Genomic DNA, 25,136 nt, shown 5'->3' on the forward strand with positions numbered 1-25,136 from the left:
AGAAGGGTTGCAGATTGGAGAGGATATCTCAGTCCTTTCATTGGAGCTCAACTTGTGGCCAAGGGCCAATTTTGCTAGAGTTCGATTTGGAGATAATTGGAGATGTTGTGATGTTAGAAGTCTTCATCAATTTGGATATATAAGAGCCAATTGCATCTTCCATTTTCTGCGTTTTAATCTCAATCATTTTCAGACTTTACAACAGCTGGAGGAATACCACGATTTTATTCATGGAGGCATATTGGTGCATTGATTTCACCTTCTAACTGGAGTGCTCCCTTTGTGAGGGGATATAAATGGGTTTTGATGCTTGAGAGAGCTCTTGGAGGCTGCTGATAGTTTATTATTGTCTGAAGTATATCAGAATAGGGGCAGCTAGGAGAAGGCTGCGATTTTGGCTAAAGAAGGTCTCTTCTTTATGGTTATTGCTTGCTTCTTCAAACTATGGCAGGGGACTCTTCAATAATCAGGTTCCTCTTAGTTATTCACATTGTTTAGCTTCTTGACATTACTGCTGTAAGTGAACAATCACCGACTGTTACATATATCTTGGAAACCAAAAAGCTTGGTCATTATGTAATTGGGAATGCATTCAATAAAGCGGTTCAGATTTGGTGCCGTGTATTTGATGTCTTTATTGCAAGGATATGAGATGCATGTCAATTGTTTGTCAAAATGTCATTCGGTTGTAGATGTTAATTTTCACTTGCATTAGCTATGTATTTTCTTCATGTAGCTTAGTCAATCTACTTTCAATTCAAGACTTTGCAACTAGATGTTCAAAATTCATAAAACAATCATATTGAAGACCTCTTTGGTGTCAAGCAAACACAAACAAAGCAATCAGATCGTAATAGCAGCAGGTTCAAGGGTTGAAGGATAACTGTTTGACAATATTCTTTGAGTCAAAATTAAACACTTTCAGTCACACATCAGCAAGGGATATTATAGTGGTATCAGAGCCATTATCATGTCATCCTGTGATTAGTCAATTGACAGATGAGTGAAAGAGATATCAGACATTATAACAGGGAGCAAAGAAGACAACAGTATCAAAATCCAAAGTGCTTGACGTAGACACATTTTCAGAGGCTCTAAGGGAAAGGGATACCGGCAATATAGTTGAAACCATGTCAGAAGGGGCTAGACTTTCCTCGGAGGAAAAGGATGAGAGAATGGAAAAGAAGTTCGATGGAATGCTTGAAGAAGCCCAAAATCATCATCAACACCACGCAGCTGAACATAGTGGAGTTACTGAGAACAATGGTAATTATGAAGGGAAAAGAACTGTTCACCATGCTGCAATCATTAGAGGATCAGCCTCTAGACCTCTTTTTCCTACTGTTACACCAAGAGAAGAACAACAACACGCTGCTGCAGCTGTACCTTTTGGAGATGAAGCAAGGCAGGCTTATTTGGAGTATAGTACTTTACCTCCTGATTTAAGAACACAATGGACCTTTGATCAATTCATGAATCAAAAGAATAGGAGAAATGGTGGAAGAAATGAACATTATGCTCCAGCAAGAACAAATTATCAGCAAGCTCTTGGAAAGCTTAAAATGGCATATTTTGATGAAAGTAATAAGTGTACGGCTAGAGCATGGGTACAAAAACTCGAAAACTACCTATCATTGAGACCGATGCCTGAAGAGGACGCCATCAAATTTGCTACACTACATTTGGAGGGAGCTGCTCACGAATGGTGGTACCACGGTTTGGTCACTCTTGGCCATAATCTCATCACCACTTATGAAGAATTCGCTAATAGATTGATAGAAAAATTTGATGTCAAGGATCCTGAGGTGAGTTTCTATGAGTTAGCACAATTAAAACATGGAACTCTTGAAGCATATGTTGCTGACTTTTAGAGGTTATCAGTTATGGTTCCCAATGTTAGTGAAAGGAGATTGGTTGTGCTATTCACTAAAGGTTTGATGGAGCCATTGAAAGGCTGGTTAAAAGCCTTTGACCCACTAATGCTAGAGGAGGCAATGAAAAAGGCACGAAGCATGGAACTTGCGGCACCTTCGAGCAAGTTCTCATCAAAGGGATCTTCCTCCTATTGTGACAACAAAAATTTGCCCAAGAAGGAAGACAAGACAAAAGGAAAATCGGCTTTTCCATTGGCTCGAGAGACACCTAATGATTTGAGGAAGAAGAAACTATGCTTCTATTGCAGAGGACCATATGATGCAAATCGTGATTGTCCTATGAGACCTAAGGGGAACGGCAGCCAAGCTATGCGGGCTCTTTATGAGAAGAAAACTACAAAATTTTGAGTAAAAAATTTGCAGGGGTTGTCAAATTTTTGAAAGTTCAAAAATTGAGACAACAGTTTATATAAAAAAGGCATTTTATAGAACAAAAGTAGAAGAATATGTGCAAGTCACCAAGAAAAAAATCCTTACCAAAATTATTCGTGTTTCATGTCGTAGCAATTCCTCTTTTAAAAACTGTACCTAATCAAAGAGTAGTACATAATCAACATCTCAGCAACTCTTATACACCCCCTTCAAAAACATTTGAGTTCTATACTAAAGTTGCAGCATCTAATATGGTGCTGGAAAATAGGTAAGTGTTCTATATCTATCCATCAGTGAACATTTCCTAACCTTATAATACTAAAAAGGTGCAAAATAGAACTATCAATACAAGAGATATATCAATTTCAGAAATAAAAATAATACAGCATGGAATTGATTTAGTCAACGATATTCACAGGAATTTATGGCTCATTTATTAATAAAGACGGAAAGGCACCTTCCACCTATGTACATCATTGAAAGAGAAAACATTTGAACAATTTATTAGAGAAGGAAAAAAAAAATTTAAAAATCTTGTTTACACTCATATAGCTTGCATGCCCTTTAAAGAAATAAAAAACATGTTATTTGTTAGGGGTAAATAACGTATGTTAGTAAGAATAATATTTATAAGTGTGTTATGTTGTGTTTATGATTTGTCGCCGAGAGGTTCCCGTCGGGTAGTTGGGAGTTGGTGACGGTTGGCAACTTGGCCAACCGTCGGGTCTATATATAGTTTAGATGGAACCTCGACAAGGGAGATTATGGATGGACATTCTGGACACTTGAATAAAGATATAACTCTTCTGGTCTAACTGGTATTATTGTTATTTGTGATGTGATGTATGACTGTTCTGTTACATGAGTATTAGGTACATGTGGAAAACACTGTGTTATCTATTCATTCACGAACCTTACATTAAGGACTAAACATTTTGGCACCGTTGCCTGAACGAACCTGGAGATAACTATGGGGGCAAGCGGAAGGAATTGGGGGCAAGCGGAAGGAATTAATGGGTCGGCCATTCAACCAACATTTAATTGTCGTGGACAGCGGCACGCACAAAGAGAGTACCATGGATGAGGAATGATAGGATCAGTTGACAACAAACTTGGTGGAGTTGTGGGACGTGTCGTTCACGCAGTACGTGCAGAGAGAGGCTCAGGAGAGAGTTGTCTCGGAAGGCACGGTACGTGGTGAACTCACCGTCAGCACCCCCATCTTTGACCTACTCGGAAGTATTCCAAGGTTACTCGCCAGAAATCTGATTACACTTCAAGACCAAAGGGAGGAAACTGCACGAGAACTTCGTCGGCAACAAGTACTCCGCAGATACGAGGAGCCGAGCCGTAGGGAGGAAGAGGAGGGGGAGGCTAGCCGATGCCATACCTTTGGCACTTGATGCCCCTACAACCAAACAAAGACAAAAGTGCCACTGCCACCAAAGGAGTAGACGAGGGAACTGTACGGAGATCTCTCCGCATAAAAGAACAGGCCGAAAGGAGACGGCGGCTAAGGGAGGTTGCTGACTCGAAGAGCCCGGAGAAACACAGCAGGAGTCGAAGTGTGAGTCAGAGTCGTAGTCGGGAGAAGCAAAGGTGATGTACGTGGAAGGAGTTGGTCGAGGTCACCAAGAACCTGCCACTTCCAGACGTAGCGGAGGAAGATCTCGCCGACCAGGCCCCACACTCGACGTCAAGTGAAGAGGACTCCGGAGTTGAGTCGCAAAGCAACCCGTCGGAATATCCTGAACAAGGAGAGGAGGCGGTATGGGACCTGCACGAAGAAATCGCCACTATTTTTGAAGCAACATTATCTAGCATCAAGAATTTGTCCTTGTCAGAGGGCATCAAAATAGGAGGGTCAGATCCAGAAACCCCGGGAAGGAGGGACTATAGGAGCGAGGGTGACCAAAGCCCTACGGACAGGGGCCCAACCAGACCAAGAGCGTACGGTACCTCCTGGATACATAGTACCTTTCCAGCATATAGTCACTTCCAAGCGCTACATAAAACCCTCCAGGCAAGAACAATGGCACACACCTCGGAGAAACAAAAGCTTCCAAAATTCATGGGCGACGGGTCAGAGGATCCTGTACAGCATTGTAAGACATGTGTGACCATTTGGGAGGCAAATGGCTAGGACGACTGAGATAACTAGTTGAAGGCATTTCCAGCCACTCTACGAGGAATAGCCATTGACTGTTATACAGACCTGGATGCCCAATATAAAACGTCCTGGAACAGTCTGAAGAAGGCTTTCGAAGAGGAGTTCAAACTCCTACAGGACGAAAATGAAATTGTGGCAGAGATTTACAATACCAAGCAGGGAAAAAGTGAAAGCGTGCGGGCATATAGTAGAAGGTTGGGGGAACTGTTCAATAAAATGGAGAACCAGCCGGCTGATGGTCTCAAGAAGAGATGGTTTGTTGAAAGATTGGTACCATCCCTCAAACGGAAGATGAAGGTGGTCCCCCCCGCCCTCGTATGATGAGGCGTACAACCGTGCGATGGCTATTGAAAGTGAAAATAAGACATCCCGAAGGAAGCGTCGGGTGAGCGATGGTGATAGTACGGATGAAGACAGTGATGGGGAGTCCAAAACCGTGCAAGCACTCTGAAGGGATATGATGAGAATGATGAAAGAACTAAAGGCTGACAAAGAAGGTGGTAGGGAAGTGTTGACGTGTATTTTGTACACTATCAAACACAGAATAAAATACCCAAGGGTACCTTATCCTCTCTTGAATAAAACCTCCGAATGCTGAAGATGTCGCGAAAAGGTTCAATCGGGATGACTTCAAGGTTCTTGTATGTAGGGTCTCTACGTGTGGATAAGCTCTTTGTGGTATGATGTGATTTGCTGGAATCACAAGAGGACTTACATTTGATGATTGAATGTCTGATCTGCTTTGAATATTGCTGGAACACAGGCTCTTACTAGCTTTGATTTAAAAAAAAAGAAAAAAAAAAAAAAAAAAGATGAGGGCGAGGAAAGGATCTAATCCTAACACTAAGAATGTAAGAGCAATGAATGATCTTTGATGAAATTCTAACTAAGTCTTGTTTTGACATCACAGGAACATCTCCACAAGGTTAGTGTGATCTTCGAAGGAAAGCTTTATGATGTTCAAATCATCACTACAGGCATAGACACCATCAGGTTGATGCATATCAATGAAGAAGCGACAATTGAAGTTAAGCTTAAGCTGAATGATTCCAGTTGACTACACAAGGCAAGTCTGCAATCAACAAACTGCTAGTAGTATGGATATACGAATTCCACCATCAATCAAGCACATTTCTTCCATTCATCTAATAACATGAAATCAAATATAAGAAGTATAAAGACCATGCAAATTGTCGAATCGACCCATAAATTTCACCATTTCTTCAATGAAGTTACAAGTCTCTTACAACAACATCTTGGCAACAATCTTTGCCTTCTCTCTCTACTCTACTCTAATTGCTATTCTATCAACTAGCTAATCACCTTCTAACTACTCTCTATCTATCTTCTATTAACTGCTTCTATATGCCTTTACAAATGAAATGTCAGGGCTTATATAGTGCCCTCAATACAATTCGATGGCTAAGATCAATTCGAGATCAATGGCAAAGATTTTACAATGAAAACCCTAATTAGGGTTTGTTACAACCATTACATAACATTTAATGCTTGACCAATGATAAAATTGTATTGCTTGGACACATGTCCTCTCTGGAAAATTCAACCAATGGATAGCCGGGGTAGGTACATAGAAGTTTGTGCCACCTCCCATGAGTTGGGTACATTGAATCTGGACATTGTTGAGGTGGACCACACTAACTGGAGAAGTGATGACTAGGATGCCACCTTGTCTGACACTTGTAACTTGGTAGATATTCAACTTGATGTTGTTGAGAAGCTAGCTTTAATTAATTCATCTGGAACTATCTGCTTCTTCAACGAACCCTTGCTCTAACTCCTTGTGTCCTTGATTGGCAGGATGATTGATGGACCTCGCCTTGGAATGCTGGATTGCAAGAGGTCGCCCTTATCCTGATGATGCTGGATCGAAGAAGGTCGTCCTTGTCGATGTTAGGCTGGAGGAGGTCGCCCTTGTCCTTGCTTGATCTTCTTGGAGGAGACCGTCCTTGATCTGGCTTGATTTTCCAACTCCGGGATCCCCATTTGATGCCTACACAAAATATTAAAGTTAGTCTTTTGAGCATCAAACCTCAAAGCATGAAATTTAAGACCTTTCAAAGGTAAAACTTAAGATATTAATTTGAAAAAGTCATGATAAATCAAGAACTATACATTTTCAAATTAATAATGAATGGAAATTGGATTTTCAAGACTTACATTCAATAGGATCACAATAAGTCTTGAATAAGAACTTCAAAAAAGTAATTCTTCATACCTTCTCTTGAGTATTAAACTCTAAGAAATGATACAAAAAAATAGATGAATTTCGCTAGGCAAAGTGTAGATCATAGCCTCCTCTTGGATGAATCACGCCTCCTCTAGCTTCAAAAGAATTTCACCTTCCACTAGCTTCTCCACATTTAGTAGAAATTCGCTTCACTCCTCTGGATTTCGCTCCTCAAATTGCTCTCCAAATTTGCACTTGAAAGAATGATTGAATGATTTGAATTGTGAAACAACACCTCCAATATATAGAGCGCTCACCTTCCACTTACCCATGAGGCCAACCTAGCAAATAAAAGGTGAAATAATAAATAAAAACCCAAAAGGAGTAGGCCGACTTGTCAAATAAAGGCAAATAATGCCTTGTGCACTCCACATTTAATTTTTTAATTTAAAAAAAATTAATTTTAAATGCCTTCACAATAAAAGTTTGATTTTTTAAGGCCTAAAATCAATTTATTAAATGCCAATTTAATTAATTTTTTCAAATATTCCAAAGTTAGCAATTTGGCATCTAATGCAATTTGGAGGATAGTAATGTTGGGATATGGCAAAAAAATAATGAATGCCAATGACTTCGCTATGGTCCCTTGGAGAGGGACAGGAGCACTTTTCTCAATCTAGGCCTTGCATTCCTCATTTTCACGTTCAAAACTTCATCTAGGCATTTTAAAATGGCATTTTAATTGGAGTCTTGAGTTTAATTCACTTGATTTTTAGGAGGACGGTGCCTTTAGGACATTTTCACCCTGGACCCTGGGTGAGGGACGGGAGCACTTTTTCATTTTTAGGCTAGGATTCTCAATTTTTTGAAGTCAAACCTTTATTCATCATGCTTTAGAAGATCCTTCCCATCTCGCACAACCTTGCCTTAGCATAATCTCGGAAGGAAATTGTTGATTTTATAAAAAACGCCCTGGTCCTTCAGTGAGGGACGGGAGCACTTTTGAGTCCATTGCATGAATTCTTGATCATATCAACTTCAAACTATCCTCCAGGCGTAGAATATCACATTTCACTCCATCTTGAGCCTTGGTAATAAAAATATCCTTTCAAAATGCAAGGTAAATGGTCATATTTGGAAATTGCGCCCTGGTCCCTTGGTGAGGGACGGGAGCACTTTTGCCAATTGTCGTCAAAATTTGCAACTCTCGCATCTCAATCCCACTTCAAGGCATTTTAAACACTTTTTCAAACTTGCGCCTTGGCCTCAATTTGTCCAAAATTGGTGAAAAAGGCTAGATAACATGTTAAGTGCTCTGGTCCTTTAGTGAGGGACAGGAGCACTTTTTCAACTTCAAGCTTATCCGTCCTTTGCTAGCTTCCCAAATTATCTTCAATGGGCTAATCATGTCCTCTTTCATTCATTTCAATCACAAACTTGCCTTGGCCTTGCAGGAAATTCACACTTTTTGGAAAATCGCTCTGGTCCCTTGGAGAGGGACGGGAGCACTTTTTACATCTTGGCATACTTCTTTGTTCTTTAAACCTCTCAATTGCGTCCAAGGCATAAAACATCATTCGTCCTTCCCATCCAAGTCAAGTTTTGCCATAAAATATCAAACAAAGAAGAGAAACTTGAAAAAGTGGCATGGTCCTTCAGTGAGGGACGAGAGCACTTTTTGTCATTTGGGTTGATTTACTCCTTCGTGAACCACTTAAATTATATTCAATGGACAAAACATGCTTCCCTTAACCTCTTCAAATCATAAAATCACCTTAACCTTGCAAAGATAGTGCGAATCTGAAATTCAGTGCTCCGGTCCTTCAGTGAAGGACAGGAGCACTTTTTCAACTCTTAGCCAAATTGTCTCACTTTTCACCTCGAAATTCCTTTGCTAGGGAAGATTTCACCTTACTTCATGCTATGAATAAAAGTTAATGTCCAAAAAAGGTCTAAAATTGTGCATATAAAGAAAAGCGCTCTGGTCCTTCAGTGAGGGACAGGAGCACTTTTGACCTTCAGGCAAAAACTTCATCATTTCATCGTTTTTGGTCAAGTCTGGATGCTTTATCATGTTCATTTCGTCCTTCACTATGCCTTTGATGTTTCAATTTGACCAAACAAGGCCAGGAATGGCTCAAATAAGCTTTTTCGCCCTGGACCCTTGGTGAGGGACAGGAGCGCTTCGCCTTGGTCCCTTGGAGAGGGACAGGAGCGCTTCTCGCTCTGGATCCTCAGTGAAGGACAGGAGCGCTTTTTGACTTTTTGAACTCTCTATCAGGATAATTTTTATGGAATATAACATTTAAGTATAAGAACTTATACTTTAAGTTATATTCCATATATACTTTCAGGATGTTTGAGAGTGGTTTCAGACCTCCAAGAGTTATATTGCAAAATCTAGTTTTTTGAGGTTTTTTAGTTTCCAGACTTAGTCAAATTTCAGGATCAGGACATTCCAGACTTAGCCAATTTTCAAGATCAGGACTTCACTCAAGCAGGACCTGCTATCCATGATCTCCTCGACAGCACTCAAAAATGCAAAGGCCAACTGACAAAACCCTAAAAGACCTAGAAAACAAACCCTAAAAAGCAAAAAACATGGGTCCCCATTTGCAATGGGGCGATGTGTGAAAACGTCACAACAGGAAGGAAAGGAGCTATGGTGCACCAATTGCAAGATGGAAGGACACACTAAGGGGAGTTGTCCCCGCAAAGCCTTCTGTGACATCTGCCAAGTAATGGGAAATTCCATTAAGGAATGCCTGTACAACTTGAAAACACGGAGCACACAAGTGCTCTACGCCCAACCCGACCAAGTCACACCGCCAGCAACACCTCCGAAGCCGACAGCAAACTCTGACACCTCTCCTGGAGGGTACAGGAACAATCGGCGAGGTAACAACACGTCCAATAATAACACGCCAAGGAGTAGAATTCAATACGACACGAAGGGACAACCCATGATTCAATGCAGAAAGTGAAACGAATGGGGTCACTTTGCGCAGGAATGTCAAAACGGGGGTGACGCAAGAAGTTTGTTGTGCAAATGGTGTGGTTCAGGGAATCATGAGGCCATAGACTGTCCAAGGCAAAAAGGGGTGAATATGATGGAGGTGGAATGTCATGTCCCCTCTTGGATCGATATATATATACGGAGAGAAAGACAGACCCTAAATGAAGAAATTATTATTATTAATTAATATAATAATTACCAATGAATGATTATTTAAAATTCATTAATTAAATATTATTTATGAACATGATTTAAATATTATATATTATCAAAATAAATATATATATATATATAACAATAAATAATAATATAAATAATATAAATAAGTAATAATAAAGAAGACTGATAAACAAAAGATAGCGATTAAAATATATTATAGAACAATAGTAGCTATCGATTACAAGAAAGAAGACTTGGAAGGAAACGTTGATGTAATATCCTTGCCATGTGTTACCATTAAAGCAATGTTTGTATCAACATATTAGGAAAGTCAGCAAAGGATATCGAAATTGGCCATCAAACCAGGGAGAATATCGTATCATCAATTAATCATTTGGCCGTATCGACATTATAGATCTTATGACATCGATTGGCCAATTCAAACGTAAGGGATAATCCGATAAGAGGATGTCATGAACATCGGAATTGCAGGAAGTCAATCAATACCCAATCATCCCCTCAATTCACAACAATAATCTTCTACGATATAAGAATTGTAGTCATCAATGAGAGACGAAATATTTAATATTAAACTCATGATTAATATCCCGATCCAATAAAGAAAGCTAAACACATGCGATTAGTTCATAATGGAAAGACACGATCTCGTAATGAAGAGTCACAACTCTCAACGGAAGGACAGAATAAAGTATATAATGCAGATCAAAATCATTTAATCGGGATCATCAGGGAAAGGGGGCGTATGCAGATTCAAGGAGAGGTTATCGGGAACCATCTTATAGATGGGGGGATTATCGTATAGTCTGTACTCATAAAAGGAGGTCAAACGATAGATCATATCAGATCAGAACCATGGTTAAGTTACAGGCAGTAACATCCCTTTTCTTGGGGGTTTGCATGGTGATGTGCTTAATACGTATGATTAATATATGAAGCCTGATGATGTTTTTATGCAATGGTAATATTAGTATTAACTATGACAGTCGTCCTTAATTCCATATGCAGTGGCAGACCAGATCTGACACACGTCAGACCTGTCTGCCATTACCATTGCATGGTGATGTGCTTAATACGTATGATTAATATATGAAGTCTGATGATGTTTTTATGCAATGGTAATATTAGTATTAACTATGACAGTCATCCTTAATTCCATATGCAGTGGCAGACCAGATCTGACACACGTCAGACCTGTTGCCATTACCAGCCACCAAACATATTACTAACAAGTAATGTTTAAGTAGTAGTATTAGTAATTTATATAATAGGTGGTAATATTACTTAATTTACTTATTTATTTATGTATATATATATTCAAATCAGAGGAAGGAATAATATAACGATTGTAAGTATAGATATTGATAATAATAAATGCTAATATAATTAGTAATAGTTCATATAAATTAGTAAATACGTAATGATCTGTGAATAAATCAGAATAAGATTAACTGTTTAGTATGGTAAGATAACTAGTATTTGATGGACTATAGAAAGATAGAACATTCCAGATTTGATTCATGTTAAGGTAGTCTTGACTCTTAATCAAGTTACTTTAAGCCATAAGTAATTTTAAATAGATTAATTATGGTTGAAATAGACTCTTAATTATGGTTGAATTAGACCAAATCCTAGTAGTGTTGCGGTTTAAATACTTTGTTGATGAAGTGACCACCAACGTTCAAATCCTTGTTGGACCATTTTATTTTAAAGAATTCTTAAGGTATATATGTTTGTGGACGTGTGTGCCACACACACACACATATATATTAATGCATTTTTATGGATACATATATCTCTAATGATTACTTATATGAATGTAGCAATTAGGATAGGTACCTATGTAGAATATGTAGGTATATTTAGGATCATTAGAAAGATTAAAGAATATGTAAATGAAGATGTAAATTATGGAATGAAAAACAATAATGAATTGTAAAATGTAATATTAATGTGATTATATGATGGAGGCTATAGGGAGGAAATGCCCTTAGCCTAATGGAGGGATTATGATAATCCCTAGTAGGCAGTATATACTGAATATCTATATGCATATATGTATGGCTTGATTGTCAAAGTTCATCCAAGAAGAGACGGATTTGGCCGGTCATCTCTGGTAGACTTGGATGATGAGATGCATCATCCAACGCAAGGAATTGATCATATTTGAAGGTCTTCCTTGGTATGGCTTGGGCGTAAGAAATTACATCCAAGACAGGAATCAATTAACCTTCGATTTCCTCAATGGCTTGGGTGTAAGAAATTACATCCAAGACAAGAATCGAATTAACCTTCGATTTCCTGGATGGCTTGGGTGTAAGAAATTACATTCAAGACAGGAATCGAATTAACCTTCGATTTCCTGATATGGCTTGGAACCAAGATGGGTTCTAAGAAGGCGAGCTCCAAGGCCGCCTAAGGACATGTCCCAGTGCTGCACTCGTATCCTTTTTAAGAATTGAAATTAATGTTAATTAAGTAATTGTACTTTAATTGCAAATTAGATTAGTTATGTATATATTTTGTTATGTTCTAACAATCTGTTTTGCAAGATAATGATCTCTAACTAGTAGGGACATTACATGGAAGGACCGAGGGAAGGTGTATTGGCAATCACAAGATTGCAAAACAAAAAAGCCATGTACCCTGACCCTCGCATGGAGAAGGAAAGACTACAGGAAGCCAGGGCAGATATCGAGCGGGCGATGGCAGAAGAGCGGAGGACCTCGCACCCGGCTGCCAGTACACCACTCTGGTTAGGACCAGAGAAAACTATCACTAAGCAGATGTTACAGACCACAATACCCGTACGAGTATCCGACCTTCTACAGACCATGCCACAGTTGAGGATGGCCCTAACGAATGTAGCCGATGACACCACCGTCGGCCAGGAACACCGGACGATGACACAACCACATAGTACGGCTCCGGTGAAGGAACATGGTACAGACGCCATTGACCCTATGCTACTCACAGTAAGCATTGGACGGAAACCTGCCGTGGTGGAGATGGACATAATGGGACAAAAGCTCACAAACACCATTGTGGATGTCGGGTCTGGAGTCAACATAGTTCCGGAGGAAACATGGAGAAGCCTTGGCAAGCCTACTCTCTGGCCACCAACATTCCATCTCGTCGATGCAGACCAACAAGATATCAAACCTCTCAGTACACTCATGGCACAAAAGGTAGTGATCGGGACACAACAATTCATTTTGGATTTCGTAGTCATTCCACTGGAAAGAAAAGCATACGACGCCCTCCTAGGAAGGGGGTGGTTGATCATGCCTAGAGCCAATCATAACTGGAAGAAGAATACACTCTCAATCGAAAGTGAAGGCCATAAGTATGTGATTGACTTGAGGCATCAGTCCGTTAGTGAAGAGCTTGCGTCGGCTGACTCCAACTCGGAGAACTCAAACAGATGGGAGTGGGGTTCTGAAGGAGACAAAGGAAGGAGGGAACCCAACGGGGAAGGAGTGTTGGAATTGGACGGATGCTCTGAAGATGGAACTAGTTCATTGGCCAGACTCTTCCATCGGCAGATGGAGGACTACGAGGTCTTCCACCCGGAGTGCCACATGCTACAAATATGCAAGATGGGGGAATCATGCGGCGGTACGGAAGAGCAGTCATTTCCCCCGAAGTACGGTAGGTACCAGGAATGGATGGCATGAGTGGATGTCACACCAGTACACCGGTTTGAACGAGATAAATCTACTACAAAGAGGAAGTTAAGGGGGCACCTTAGTAAATTGAAGAGAAGAAATTGAAGCAGACTTGGCAACAGGACGAAATCGAGAAGAAGAAGACCAGGATCCGCACGACCAGGCAAAAGGAGAGATTAAATTCGTACGGACTGATCGTACGACGAGTGCGGAGAGGCATGGAAGGAACCAGTGGTTGATCCGTACAACGTACAGATTGCCCGAACAGAGGCGCATGAAGTCCGAGCATTGAATACGTACGGTGTATGGATTGTGCATACGAACGTAGCAGAAGTCAAGGCGAGCAAGGTACAACGAAACATCTTGTACGGTGTACAACGACAACAGAACAATGCACCGTACGGTGTACGTCAATCACACCTAACCCGAACGGTTTGTGTCGATCACAGCGAACCAGTCCGTACGACGTACGAAATTTACAACACAATGTATGACAATCAAAGCAGAATAGTTTGTACGGGGTACATTGCCGACCGTACAGTGAGTTAAGAAGTTTGTACAACAGCGTACGGTTGTCGACGAAGAGGAGGAGAAGACTGTACGGACAGGAAGAAGAAGACCGTACGGAGGCCGACACAGGAAAGTCCGTACATGCAAGGAACAGGCACATATAAAAATTGAAAGCATTTTTTGGAAAATTTGTGCCATCCGTACAGAGTTATCTGCAGAGTTTGCGAAAGTTGAAGAGGTTGTACGGTCAGGAGAGGGAAGTGTACGAACCAATCTGTATGGTGGAGAGGCAGCAGCTAGTATAATGGTCTGTACCAATTGGCGAGTCACACTGGCAGACTGTTATAATAACGACCAAGGACGGGAGAAAGACAGGGAAACAAGGCAAAACAATTGTAGTGCAACCATGACAACTACAGATACAGCCAGCAACACGAAGAAGGCCAAAATCAGGCCAAAAGTGCAGAAGGATCTAGAAGGAATCACGGCGGAGAATGTAGCCTTTGAGAGTGTGGCTGGCAGTGAATGTCGCACCTAGTGGGAGGAAACTTTCCCCGACCATGTGATAAAGGATTCCTTGAGAAAAGCTCAGGTGAACCATGCCATCCAGATGCCCACATTTAACATCAAGGATTTTGAGCCAGTGTTGCGGACTATGGTATTCGGATACAACCCGGAGGAAAGGGCTTCGATTATTCAATTCTTGGGATGCACAGTACGAGTTTCATTCAAACCAGAGGACTTCAACAGGGTATTTGGCATACCAGAGAAGGGGACATCTGCAACGAAACCAGCAAAGAAGCTCACCAAGGAAAAAATAGAAATGGCTGATGGATTTGGTATGCAAGGATGACCTCACAGAGGAACAATGGAAGAGTACGAGGGTAAAGTTCACACCTCCAAAATTATCCTCGGCACACTTGGTACTGCAGGAAGCGCTTACGGTGGCCAGCCCCATGGGGGACGTACGACTAGTAGGGGTGCTGCTCCGAAAAATCAATGAAAGGGAACCACCAGCACAGCGCAGGTATCATTACCACAAATCAGCTTGGTTGTACTTGCAGCAAAAGCCACGAAGGGTACCAATACGGTAGACCAGACAATGGTAGGAAAGGTCGTACCAGGAAAAGACATAACGGCGGAGTAGGGAATTGGTATGGCAGACTTAGGTTCTGGTATGACGGACATTGGTACGGTACCAACAAGTACTAGTACGATACGAGAAGGTACAAGTACAGTGTCAGTAGGTACTGCTACAGTTCCAGTAGGTACTAGTACGGTCCCAGCAGGAACTGGTACAGCCCCAACATAAACTGGTACTGTGCCAGCAGATACTTGTACAGTGTCAGTATGTACTGGTACTGTTCCAGTAGGTACTGGTACGGTACCAGTAGTTGCTGGTACGATACCAACATGAACAAGTACTGGTACGATACCAATAGGAACTAGTACGGTACCAATAGGCACATGTACTGGTACAGTACCATCAAGAACTGGTATGATACCAACATGTACTAGTACAATACCAACAGGTATTGGTATGTCGAATGCCAGTATGGTACCAACAGAGAAAGATGAGGCAAGGGATGTGAGGTGCCAGTACAGTAGCCCACAAATGGAGCAAAAAGATAAGAAACTGTTGGAAGCTACCCACATGGTAAAGAAGGCACAAGAACGACAGCTGCTGGCAGAAAAGAACCTAAGACTTCACACCGAATAGCAACCTTCTTCTCTGGCCACTACAGGGATGCCTCCTCCCTCTTCTTGGTCCTAGTTTATGTTTTATATTTCAGCTCTTATTGTCTTTGTCGTCTAGAAGACGACTACGTTTTGGGGGGGGGGGGGGGGGGCTAATGTTAGGGGTAAATAACGTATGTTAGTAAGAATAATATTTATGTGTTATGTTGTCTTTGTTTGCCCTCTCGGGTGAATAACTTAAAGCACACAGATAAAGCACGTAATGCAAAATAATAATGCCATAGATATCAGATAAGTATAAGATATGTTATTCCATTCATAATTGTTGTCCCGTTACAAGTTACATTCGGAAGTATATAAAGATACCGAGGGGGCGCGAGCGCCAACCGTCGCACCGCAACGACCACCCCTCGGTTGCCAACTAACCAAAACAATTACACATAATTAACTAGTCTTATGTTTGTGTACAATAATGCCGCTAACATCATCCCCCCCAAAAGAAAAGAAGTCTCTGGACGACTTAATACAAAATAGAGATTACATTAAACAGAACTGCTGACGCCAGTCGAGCCCAGAACTTATACACCTGCTGCGTCCTCGCTTGAAAACCCTTTCCTGCTACCATCCTATGCTCAAGTGTGGAATTCACCATTATTGCTTCCTTCGACATCACAGTCCTCCTGTACCTAAACCAAACTTGTCTGCAAAACACGCATTTCAGTCTCAGCCTCCACCAACTGCTACTCAAATGATACTGTCTCCCTAGCCAATTTGTCCTCGATAGCCACCAGCGTTGCCCTCTCGGCATCCAACTCCTGGGTACGCTGAGCTAAATCTCACGCTAGTACTGCCTCCAACCTGGTGGTCAGCTCCTCTCGAGCCCTCTGTGCATCCACCAAGGCAACCTCATGTCCAACTGAGACATACTCTGAGTTCCTCAAAGCGTACCATTCATGCCTGGAGGTGGCCACAACCCTCTGTCACAAAGGCTACGAGACACCTGAAATCCTCCATCACACTCCCCAAAGGCTAATAATTGAATTGAATAACTCCCTGGTGTCATACAACTGCGCGGACCTGCAATGCCTTCCCTCAAACCCTGTTTGTTCCCAACCTCCAAATCCGTCTCCCGCTACGGCTTATGGATTCCATGCCAATGCTTAGCTGCAAGCTTCTTTCTCACAGTACGGACAACCACAACACTTACTGTGACATCTCTAATGCCCTTCGTCCAACTCCAACAAGTGTACTGTAGCTCAAAAAATAAACTGGGGGTCTGGGGGCAATGCCCCCAACGGGGTCTGGGGCAGAACCCTAGCAGGGTCGAGGGGCAGCGCCCCTCGCGGGGTCTGGGGGCAACGCCAACACCAATTTACAACCTTCAGAACCACACGGAAGTCCATGGCTCGCATCATTTCTGTGATATTTTATGATGTCAAAACCCTTCTTCTCCACTCTAATATTTTCAGTGTCCTAGCTCGAGATGTCATCGAATAATTTTTCAATCAGGTCGTCGTCGTCTTTTTTTTTTTTGTTTCCTCTATAATGTCCCCGATGGCACCCCGGCCATACAACCTCCTCATACGGTTAACAACACTGACACCTCCAATCGTACGGCCACCTTCCCGTGCGGTCAACACCCCTCCACCGTACGGATCACCCCATACGAAATACGTGGCCACCTTCTCGTGCCTGCCTTGTGCTTGCGTGGGCGCTGCGTTGTTGGGCGGAGTGCGTTTGTGTGTCTGTCCGTTTGGGGCTGCTGCGTGTTTTATTTCTCTGTTGGCGGTGATGTCCACCGCACGGTCGTGTCCAACACTGGTGGTCCACCGTCGATGTTACCACCGCACGGTGGTCCCACTGTCGGTGGTCCACCGCACGGTGGTTCCACCGCAGGTGGTCCCATCGCCAGGGGTCCACCGCACGGTGGTTCCACCGTCGGTGGTCCACCACACGATGGTCCCACCGATTGGTGGTTCCAACGTCGGTGGTCCACCGCACGGTGGTTCCACCGTACAGTGTCCTGCACCATCGTGCGCCTCCCTTTTTCTTTTTTTTTGGTCTCCGACGGACCGTACGGTTGGTCCCGTGCCTCTCAAGTCGCCTGCCCGGCCTCTCGAGTCCCCTTCCATCTGTTTGCCCTCTCGGGTAAATGGTTAAATGCAGAAAGTAAATGCACAGAACATAATGAAAAAATATTAAATAACCAGCCTCTGTATTAATTCCACAGTCCATGTACAATAAGTGCTTATAACATTTACACGATCCTACTTCGAAGAAAAGGTACACAATATATAATACCCGAAGGGGTGCGACACAACCGTCGCGACTCCAACTACCTACCCGTCGGCTAACTAACTGACCGCCGTAACTCATTATTACCGACGACAACATAAACATAATATAACAACATAACATAATGATTATTCCCGTCAACATCATCCCCCCCAAGAAAAGAAGTCGACTCCGACGACTTAATACAAAATAGAGATGAACGGCAGGAACTCCTGACGCCAGTCGGGCCCGGATCTTATACACTTGCTGCGTCCTCGCCTGAAAACCCTTTTCTGCTACCATCCGATGCTCAAGTGCGGATTTCACCAATATTGCTTCCGTTGCCAGCACAGTCCTCCTGTGCCTAACCCAAACTTGTCTGCAAAACATGTTTTTCAGTCTCAGGTTCCACCAACTACTACTCAAATGATACTATCTCCCTAGCCAATTTGTCCTCGATAGCCACCCGTGCTGCTCTCCCGGCATCCAACTCCTGGGTATGCTGAACTAAGTCTCACGCGACAATTGCCTCCAACCTGGTGGTCAGCTTCTCCCAAGCCCTCTGTGCATCCACCAAGGCAACCTCACGTCCAGCCGAGACATACTCCGAGTTACTCAAAGCGTACCAGTCATGCCTGGAGGTGGCCACAATCCGCTGGCACAAAGGCTAGGAGACACCTCAAATCCTCCATCACACTCCCGAAAGGCTAAAAACTGAACTGAATAACTCCCTGGTGTCATACAACTGCGCGGACCTGCAATGCCTTCCCTCAAACTCTGTTTGTTCCCAACCTCCAAATCCGTCTCCCTCTACGGCTTATGGCTTCCCCGCCAATGCTTAGCTGCAGGCTTCTTTCTCACAATACGGACAACCACAACACTTCCCGTGGCCTTCTGTAGCTCAAAATAAACTGGGGGTCTGGGGGCAATGCCCCCAACAGGGTCGAGGGGCAGCACCCCTCGCGGGGTCCCCGATGGCACCCCGGCCATACAACCTCCCTGTACGGTCAACAACAGCACTGGCACCTCCAATCGTGCGGCCACCTTCCCGTGCGGTCGACACCCTTCTTATCGTACGGACACACCTCCGGTCAACAACAACACTGGCAACTCCAATCGTGCGGCTGCTTGGTCTACCTGTGGCAGTCGTTTTGCCCTTACGTGGCTGTGTGGATTGTGCGGGCTTGGTCTCTTTTTTTCTTTTTCCTTTTGCGGCTGCTGCGCGTTGGTGTGCGTAACCCTTGCTGTGCGTGATGATCGGGCCATGCGGTGCGTCTTCCTCCTCCTTTATCCCTTGCTGTGCGGCGGTGTTCGGTGTTGTGCGGTGGTCGGGCTGTGCGATGTGCGGTGCGGTGTGCGGTGGTGGGTTCATGTCTCGGCAACAACCTTCGGTGCCTCCCACCACACGGTGTGACCGCCGCACGATGGTGTCACCGTCGGTGGTTCCACCGCACGGTGGTGTCACCTTGGTGGTTTCACCGCACGGTGGTGTCACCTTGGTCCCACCGTACGGTGGCCATTTTCCCTTTTTCTTTCTCTTTCTTTCTTTCTTTTTTTTTTTTGACCGTACGGTCGCTGTCGTACGACCGTGCGATTTTTTTTTTTAAAAAAAAAAATTTAATAATTTTTTGATCGTACGGTTGCCTGTCATACGACCGTACGTTTCTTTCTTTCTTTCTTCCAACCGTACGGTCATCTGCCGTACGGTGGTGTTTTTTTTCACAATTTTTTTTTTTTTTTTTTTTTTTCGATTTCCTAATTTAGTTGTCTAAAGAGTCTTTGGCTCGGGTCCCCTGTCTCTGGGATCGCCCTTCATCCTTCTTGGTTTGCCTCGCCCGAGAGTCTCCCGTTTTGGTCCTGTGCCTGGCGAGTCGCCTGCCCGACCTCTCGGGTCCCCTTCCATCCTCTCGGGTCCCCGTCCGGACTCCCGGGTGTCCTTCCGGCCTCTTGGGTCCCCTACGCGCTTCTCGTGGTAGGGTTTCAATTTGAACCTATTCGTGGCAAGTTTATTTTCCATGGCCATTTGAAGACCTGGAACTAAAAATTCTACAGGGACCACGGTCTCCTTCCCGTACATAAGAAGAAGAAGAATAATAAAGATTTTGAAGACTGCGGTCTTCCATACAGGGTTCCAATCGTTGCCAACGCTCTTCGGATTATCTACGTCGCCAGGGTTTGGGGCGTCTCCCTTCCAATATTCTTTGTATTCCGGCAGGTACACCTCTGTTGGTTGCTCTGGTTCCTCTACTTCAAGCCTGTAGCTTTGGAACATTTCGTAATCCTCCATTTGCCAGTGGAAGAGCCCGTTAAGTGAGCATACCTCATCTTCAGAACATCCCTCCAATTCGAGCACCCCTTCACTGTTCGGCTCCATCGCGTTCTTGCCCTTGCTTTCATCGGGACCCCCTTCCCCTTTATTAGAGTCCTCTGAGTCCGAGTCTGAAGAGGCGAGCTCTTCGCTGACATCTTGGGTGTGTAGGTCAATGGTATATTTCCGCCCTCCCTTCTCCATGGAAAGTGTATTTTTCTTCCAGTTGTGGTTTACCCTCACGTTGATCAACCACGCTCTCCCCAAGATGGCGTCATAGCCTTTCTTCTTCGAGGGAATAACCACAAAATCTAACAAGAATGGTTGTGTACCAATCGTCACTTGCTAGGCCATCAACAGGCCGAGTGGCTTAATGCCGTGTTGGTCCGCTCCCACCAGGTTGAATGTGGGTGGCCACAGGGTGGGCTTCCCCAGCCGCTTCCATGTTTCTTCTGGTAGTACATTCACCCCAGATCCCCCGTCCACAATGGTGTCCTTCAGAATGGTCCCACGGATACCCATTTCTACCACAGCTGGGTGTCTACCACTGCTCAAGGCTAGTAACATCGGGTCAGTCGAAGGGCTGACGGAAACCTCCACGTGTGGTGTACTCTTCAAAGCGGTGGCGGGAACCCCTACCTGTGGTGCACTCGACGATGCGGTGGCGAGAACCCCTACCTGTGGTGCACGCGACGATGCGGTGGCGGGAACCCCTACCTGTGGTGCACTCGATAATGCGATGCTTTGCACATTGGTGAGGATGGCAGTCCTCAATTGTGGCATAGAGTCTAGAAGGTCTTTTACCTTTATCGGCACCTCTATCTGCAAGATTTGCCCAATGATGTTATTTTCCGCTTCTGTACAACATGATGTACTCGCCACCTCGTTGTCCCGTCGTTCGGTCATCATCTCACGTTCAATATTGGCCTTTGCCTCCCATAATCTCTCCTTATCCGTATGGGGGTCGGGATAAGTGGCTTTTTTCGTCTGGGCATGGGTGATCACCAGTACTTCTTTCTCACCAGTCTTCTCAGCCTTCTCAATGTTGAGGAGATTAACCCCTGCCTGCGGGCAATTTGCGTCCTCATGGTCGCCTGGCCCACACCAACGACAAAGGTGCTGAGGGGTGGCTTCCTTCGTGCAATCACGAGCGAAGTGCCCCCACTGTTTACAGGCCCTACATTGGATAATTGGCCGGCCCTTGGCGTCATACTGGATACGGCTTCCGTTAATGTTATTGTTGCTATTCCTTCCGCCGCCGCGTCTGTTGTCCCGGTATCCTCCAGATGATGCCGTTGTGTTAGTATGTTGGCCGATACCCGCTGGTGCGGATGTTGTGGCCTGCTCCATGAACAGCACCTGGTTCATTTGCATACTTCGGGCTTTCATGTTGTATGGGCACTCCTTGGTGGAGTGTCCCATCACTTGGCAAATCTCGCAGAATGCCTTCTTTTGGCAAGTACCCTTTGTGTGCCCTTCCTCTTTGCACTCAGTGCACCATATGTCCCCTTCATTCCGACCAGTGCTTCTCATTATTTTGAATTCTTTTCTCATTCGCTCCATGTCTTTCTGGAGCGCTTGCACCCGTTTGTCAGCCTCGTCGTCGCTGCTGCTTTCCTGTGAAGAGTCATCATCCTCGGATGAGGATTTATTACTTTTCTTCTTCTTTGATGTTTTGTGTTCGCTCTCCAGGTCCATCGCCCTATTATAAGCGTCGTCATATGACGTCGGGGGTACAATTTTCATCTTCCTCCGTAGGGAGGATTTCAACCCTTCAACGAACCATCGTTTCTTCAATCCATCTGCGGGTTGGCTTTCCATTTTACCCAAGAGTTCTTTCAACCTCCAACTGCATGCCCGTACTATCTCCCTGGTACCTTGTTTGGTACTGTATATCTCCATTACAATTTCATTGTCATCACGGAGCAACCGAAACTCCCCCGTGAATTCCTTCTGTAGATTGGCCCACGTGGCCACTTTTTGCTTGTCCACATCGGAGTACCAATCTATGGCAACTCCTCGTAACGTGGCTGGGAACTGCTGTACCCAGTCATCCTGGTCTGTTACTCCGTTGGCGGACCAAATGGTTTCACATGTACGGCAGTGCCATAAGGGGTCTTCCTTGCCCTTCCCTGTGAACTTTGGCAATTTTTGTTTACTCGCCATCCCACCGCTGGGTCTCGCTCCTCTAATTTCTTGTGTGCTTGTACCTGGCGATCCTCCGCCTCCTGCAACTGAACCTCCACTCGTGGGTCCTCCGGAAAAAGTTGCTGACACCAAACCAAACAAATTGCCTCCCGTACGGTACCCTTGTGCTCCCTCGGCACCTTTAGTCGTACCGTCACCTTTCGTTGTCTCCCTCCGGTTGTCCTCTGAAATGGACAAATTCTTTAGCAAGTCTCTGGTAGGGTCGAGCAGGTTTAGACTTTGCCTTGTTTGTTCCACCAACTCTTCGCGGCTTCTTACCGTACGGTGGTATTCTGGCGAACTGTAGAGTTCTCCTTCGGCACGCTCCGTGACTCCTTCTGGCAGCCCTACAACAGTGTAGACAGTGTAGTTCTCTCTGTCTATCTCTGCCTCCGCAACCTCCGTGACACCTCCTGGGTTCCCTTCGGGCAACCCCTCGGTCGGTCGTCCCTCGGCAAGCTGCCTTAGCCTACGCCTTCATTCTATCTGCTGTCTGAGATTCAACGCGGTTTGTGCCACTTCCCATTCGTCACTCTGTATCTTTTTATTTTTTACCTTATTTAGTCTATTGGGCATAAGTCACTTCCATACACAGCAAACACACGCCATGTACACAAAAACTTTTATTATTTTTATTTTTATTTTGCCTTTCGGCCACAATTTATATCAACAGTGTATCAGGATTATTACAAGGTTCAATTTCCTCCTGGCCTGGCGCCATCTCGTTCCGTTTCTCGTCGGCTGATCTCTTCGTAGCATTGCAAGATTTGTTGTTGTCGCTCTTCCTAGGCAATCTCCTCCAGGCGGGCCTGTTGTGCCAGCGATGCCTGTGCAAGCAACCGGGGGAGGTGGTTCATCAACCGGTTTACTGCCGAGCTAACCTCCATCGCTGTCCACACGGCACTTGGTGGGATTTCTGCCTCTGCCGCCTCTGGTCGAACATAGGTCTGAATGGCTACCTGGAGCAAAATTGAAAATTCTCGCGTTGTCGTGTCTTCTCCTATGTAAAGTTCTGTTCAGGTGTCGTCGGCCTCCGGGTTTACTTCACCAACGGGTAGGCCCATTGTGTCTGTGCGCCATCCGTGTCTTCCATTCCCGAGTTCGTCTAGGCAACGGCGCCAAATGTTTGCCCTCTCGGGTGAACAGTTAAATGCAGAAAGTAAATGCACAGAACATAATGGAAATATATTAAATAACCAACCTTTGTATTAATTCCACAGTCCATGTACAATAAGTGCTTATAACATTACATTTGACACGACCAACACGATCCTACTTCGAAGAAAAAGGTACACAATATATAATACCCGAAGGGGTGCGACACAACCGTCGCGACTCCAACTACCTACTCGTCGGCTAACTAACTGACCGCCGTAACTCATTATTACCGATGACAACATAAACATAATATAATAGGCATTGCAGGTCCGCGCAGTTGTATGACACTAGGGAGTTATTCAGTTCAGTTTTTAGCCTTTGGGGAGTGTGATGGGGGATTTGAGGTGTCTCCTAGCCTTTGTGCCAGCGCGTTGTGGCCACCTCCAGGCAGGATAGGTACGCTTTGAGGAACTCGGAGTATGTCTCGGCTGGACGTGAGGTTGCCTTGGTGGATGCACAGAGGGCTCGGGAGGAGTTGACCACCAGGTTTGAGGCAATAGTCACGTGAGACTTAGTTCAACGTACCCAAGAGTTGGATGCCGGGAGAGCAGCACGGGTGGCTATCGAGGACAAATTGGCTAGGGAGACAGTATCATTTGAGTAGCAGTTGGTGGAACCTGAGACTGAAAAATGTGTTTTGCAAACAAGTTTGGGTTAGGCACAGGAGGACTGTGATGGCAAAGAAAGCAATATTGGTGAAATCCGCACTTGAGCATCGGATGGTAGCAGAAAAGGGTTTTCAGGCGAGGACGCACCAAGTGTATAAGATCCGGGCCCGACTGGCGTCAGTAGTTTCTACTGTTCATCTCTATTTTGTATTAAGTCGTCGGAGTCGACTTCTTTTCTTGGGGGGGATGATGTTGCCGGGAATAATCATTATGTTATGTTGTTACATTATGTTTATGTTGTCGTCGGTAATAATGAGTTACGGTGGTCAGTTAGTTAGCCGACGGGTAGGTAGTTGGAGTCGCGACGGTAGTGTCGCACCCCTTTGGGTATTATATAGTGTACCTTTTCTTCGAAGTAGGATCATGATAGTCGTGTCAAATGTAATGTTATAAGCACTTGATGTACATGGACTGTTGAATTAATATAGAGACTGGTTATTTAATGTATTTACATTATGTTCTGTGCATTTACTTTCTGCATTTAACCGTTTGAGTCGTCCGCTCGGGTCCCCTGTCTCTGGGACCACCCTTCATCCTTCTCAGTTTTCCTCGCCCAAGAGACTCCCGTGTTGGTCCCGTGCCTCTCAAGTCGCCTGCCCGGCCTCGCGAGTCCCCTTCCATCCTCTCGGGTCCCCCTCCGGCCTCTCGAGTCCCCTTCCAGCCTCTCGGGTCCCCTGCTCGCTTCACGTGGTAGGGTTTCAATTTGGATCCGTTCGTGGCAAGTCTATTTTCAATGGCCATCTGAAGACCTGGAACCACAAATTCTACAGGGACCACGGTCTCCTTCCCGTACATAAGAAGAAGAAGA

At 44.4% G+C, this 25,136-nt stretch overlaps 1 protein-coding gene across 8 annotated transcripts in view; it reads right to left on the reverse strand.

The window, feature by feature from the left end:
* The window catches only part of LOC131072578 (uncharacterized), a 297,628-nt gene that overhangs the window by 93,620 nt on the left and 178,872 nt on the right, over window positions 1–25,136 (reverse strand). For 6 of the 8 annotated variants that reach the window (XM_058008822.2, XM_058008788.2, XM_058008794.2 and 3 more), the window contains one exon: window positions 2,412–2,462. The exons of the other annotated variants lie outside the window; for them this stretch is intronic. In XM_058008822.2, coding sequence (XP_057864805.1) covers window positions 2,412–2,462 — 51 coding nt within the window. The remainder of the gene's footprint in view (window positions 1–2,411; window positions 2,463–25,136) is intronic. 8 annotated transcript variants of the gene reach the window in all.

Source organism: Cryptomeria japonica, chromosome 9 (assembly GCF_030272615.1).
Source record: "Cryptomeria japonica chromosome 9, Sugi_1.0, whole genome shotgun sequence".
In the NCBI taxonomy this organism is placed as follows: Eukaryota; Viridiplantae; Streptophyta; class Pinopsida; order Cupressales; family Cupressaceae; genus Cryptomeria; species Cryptomeria japonica.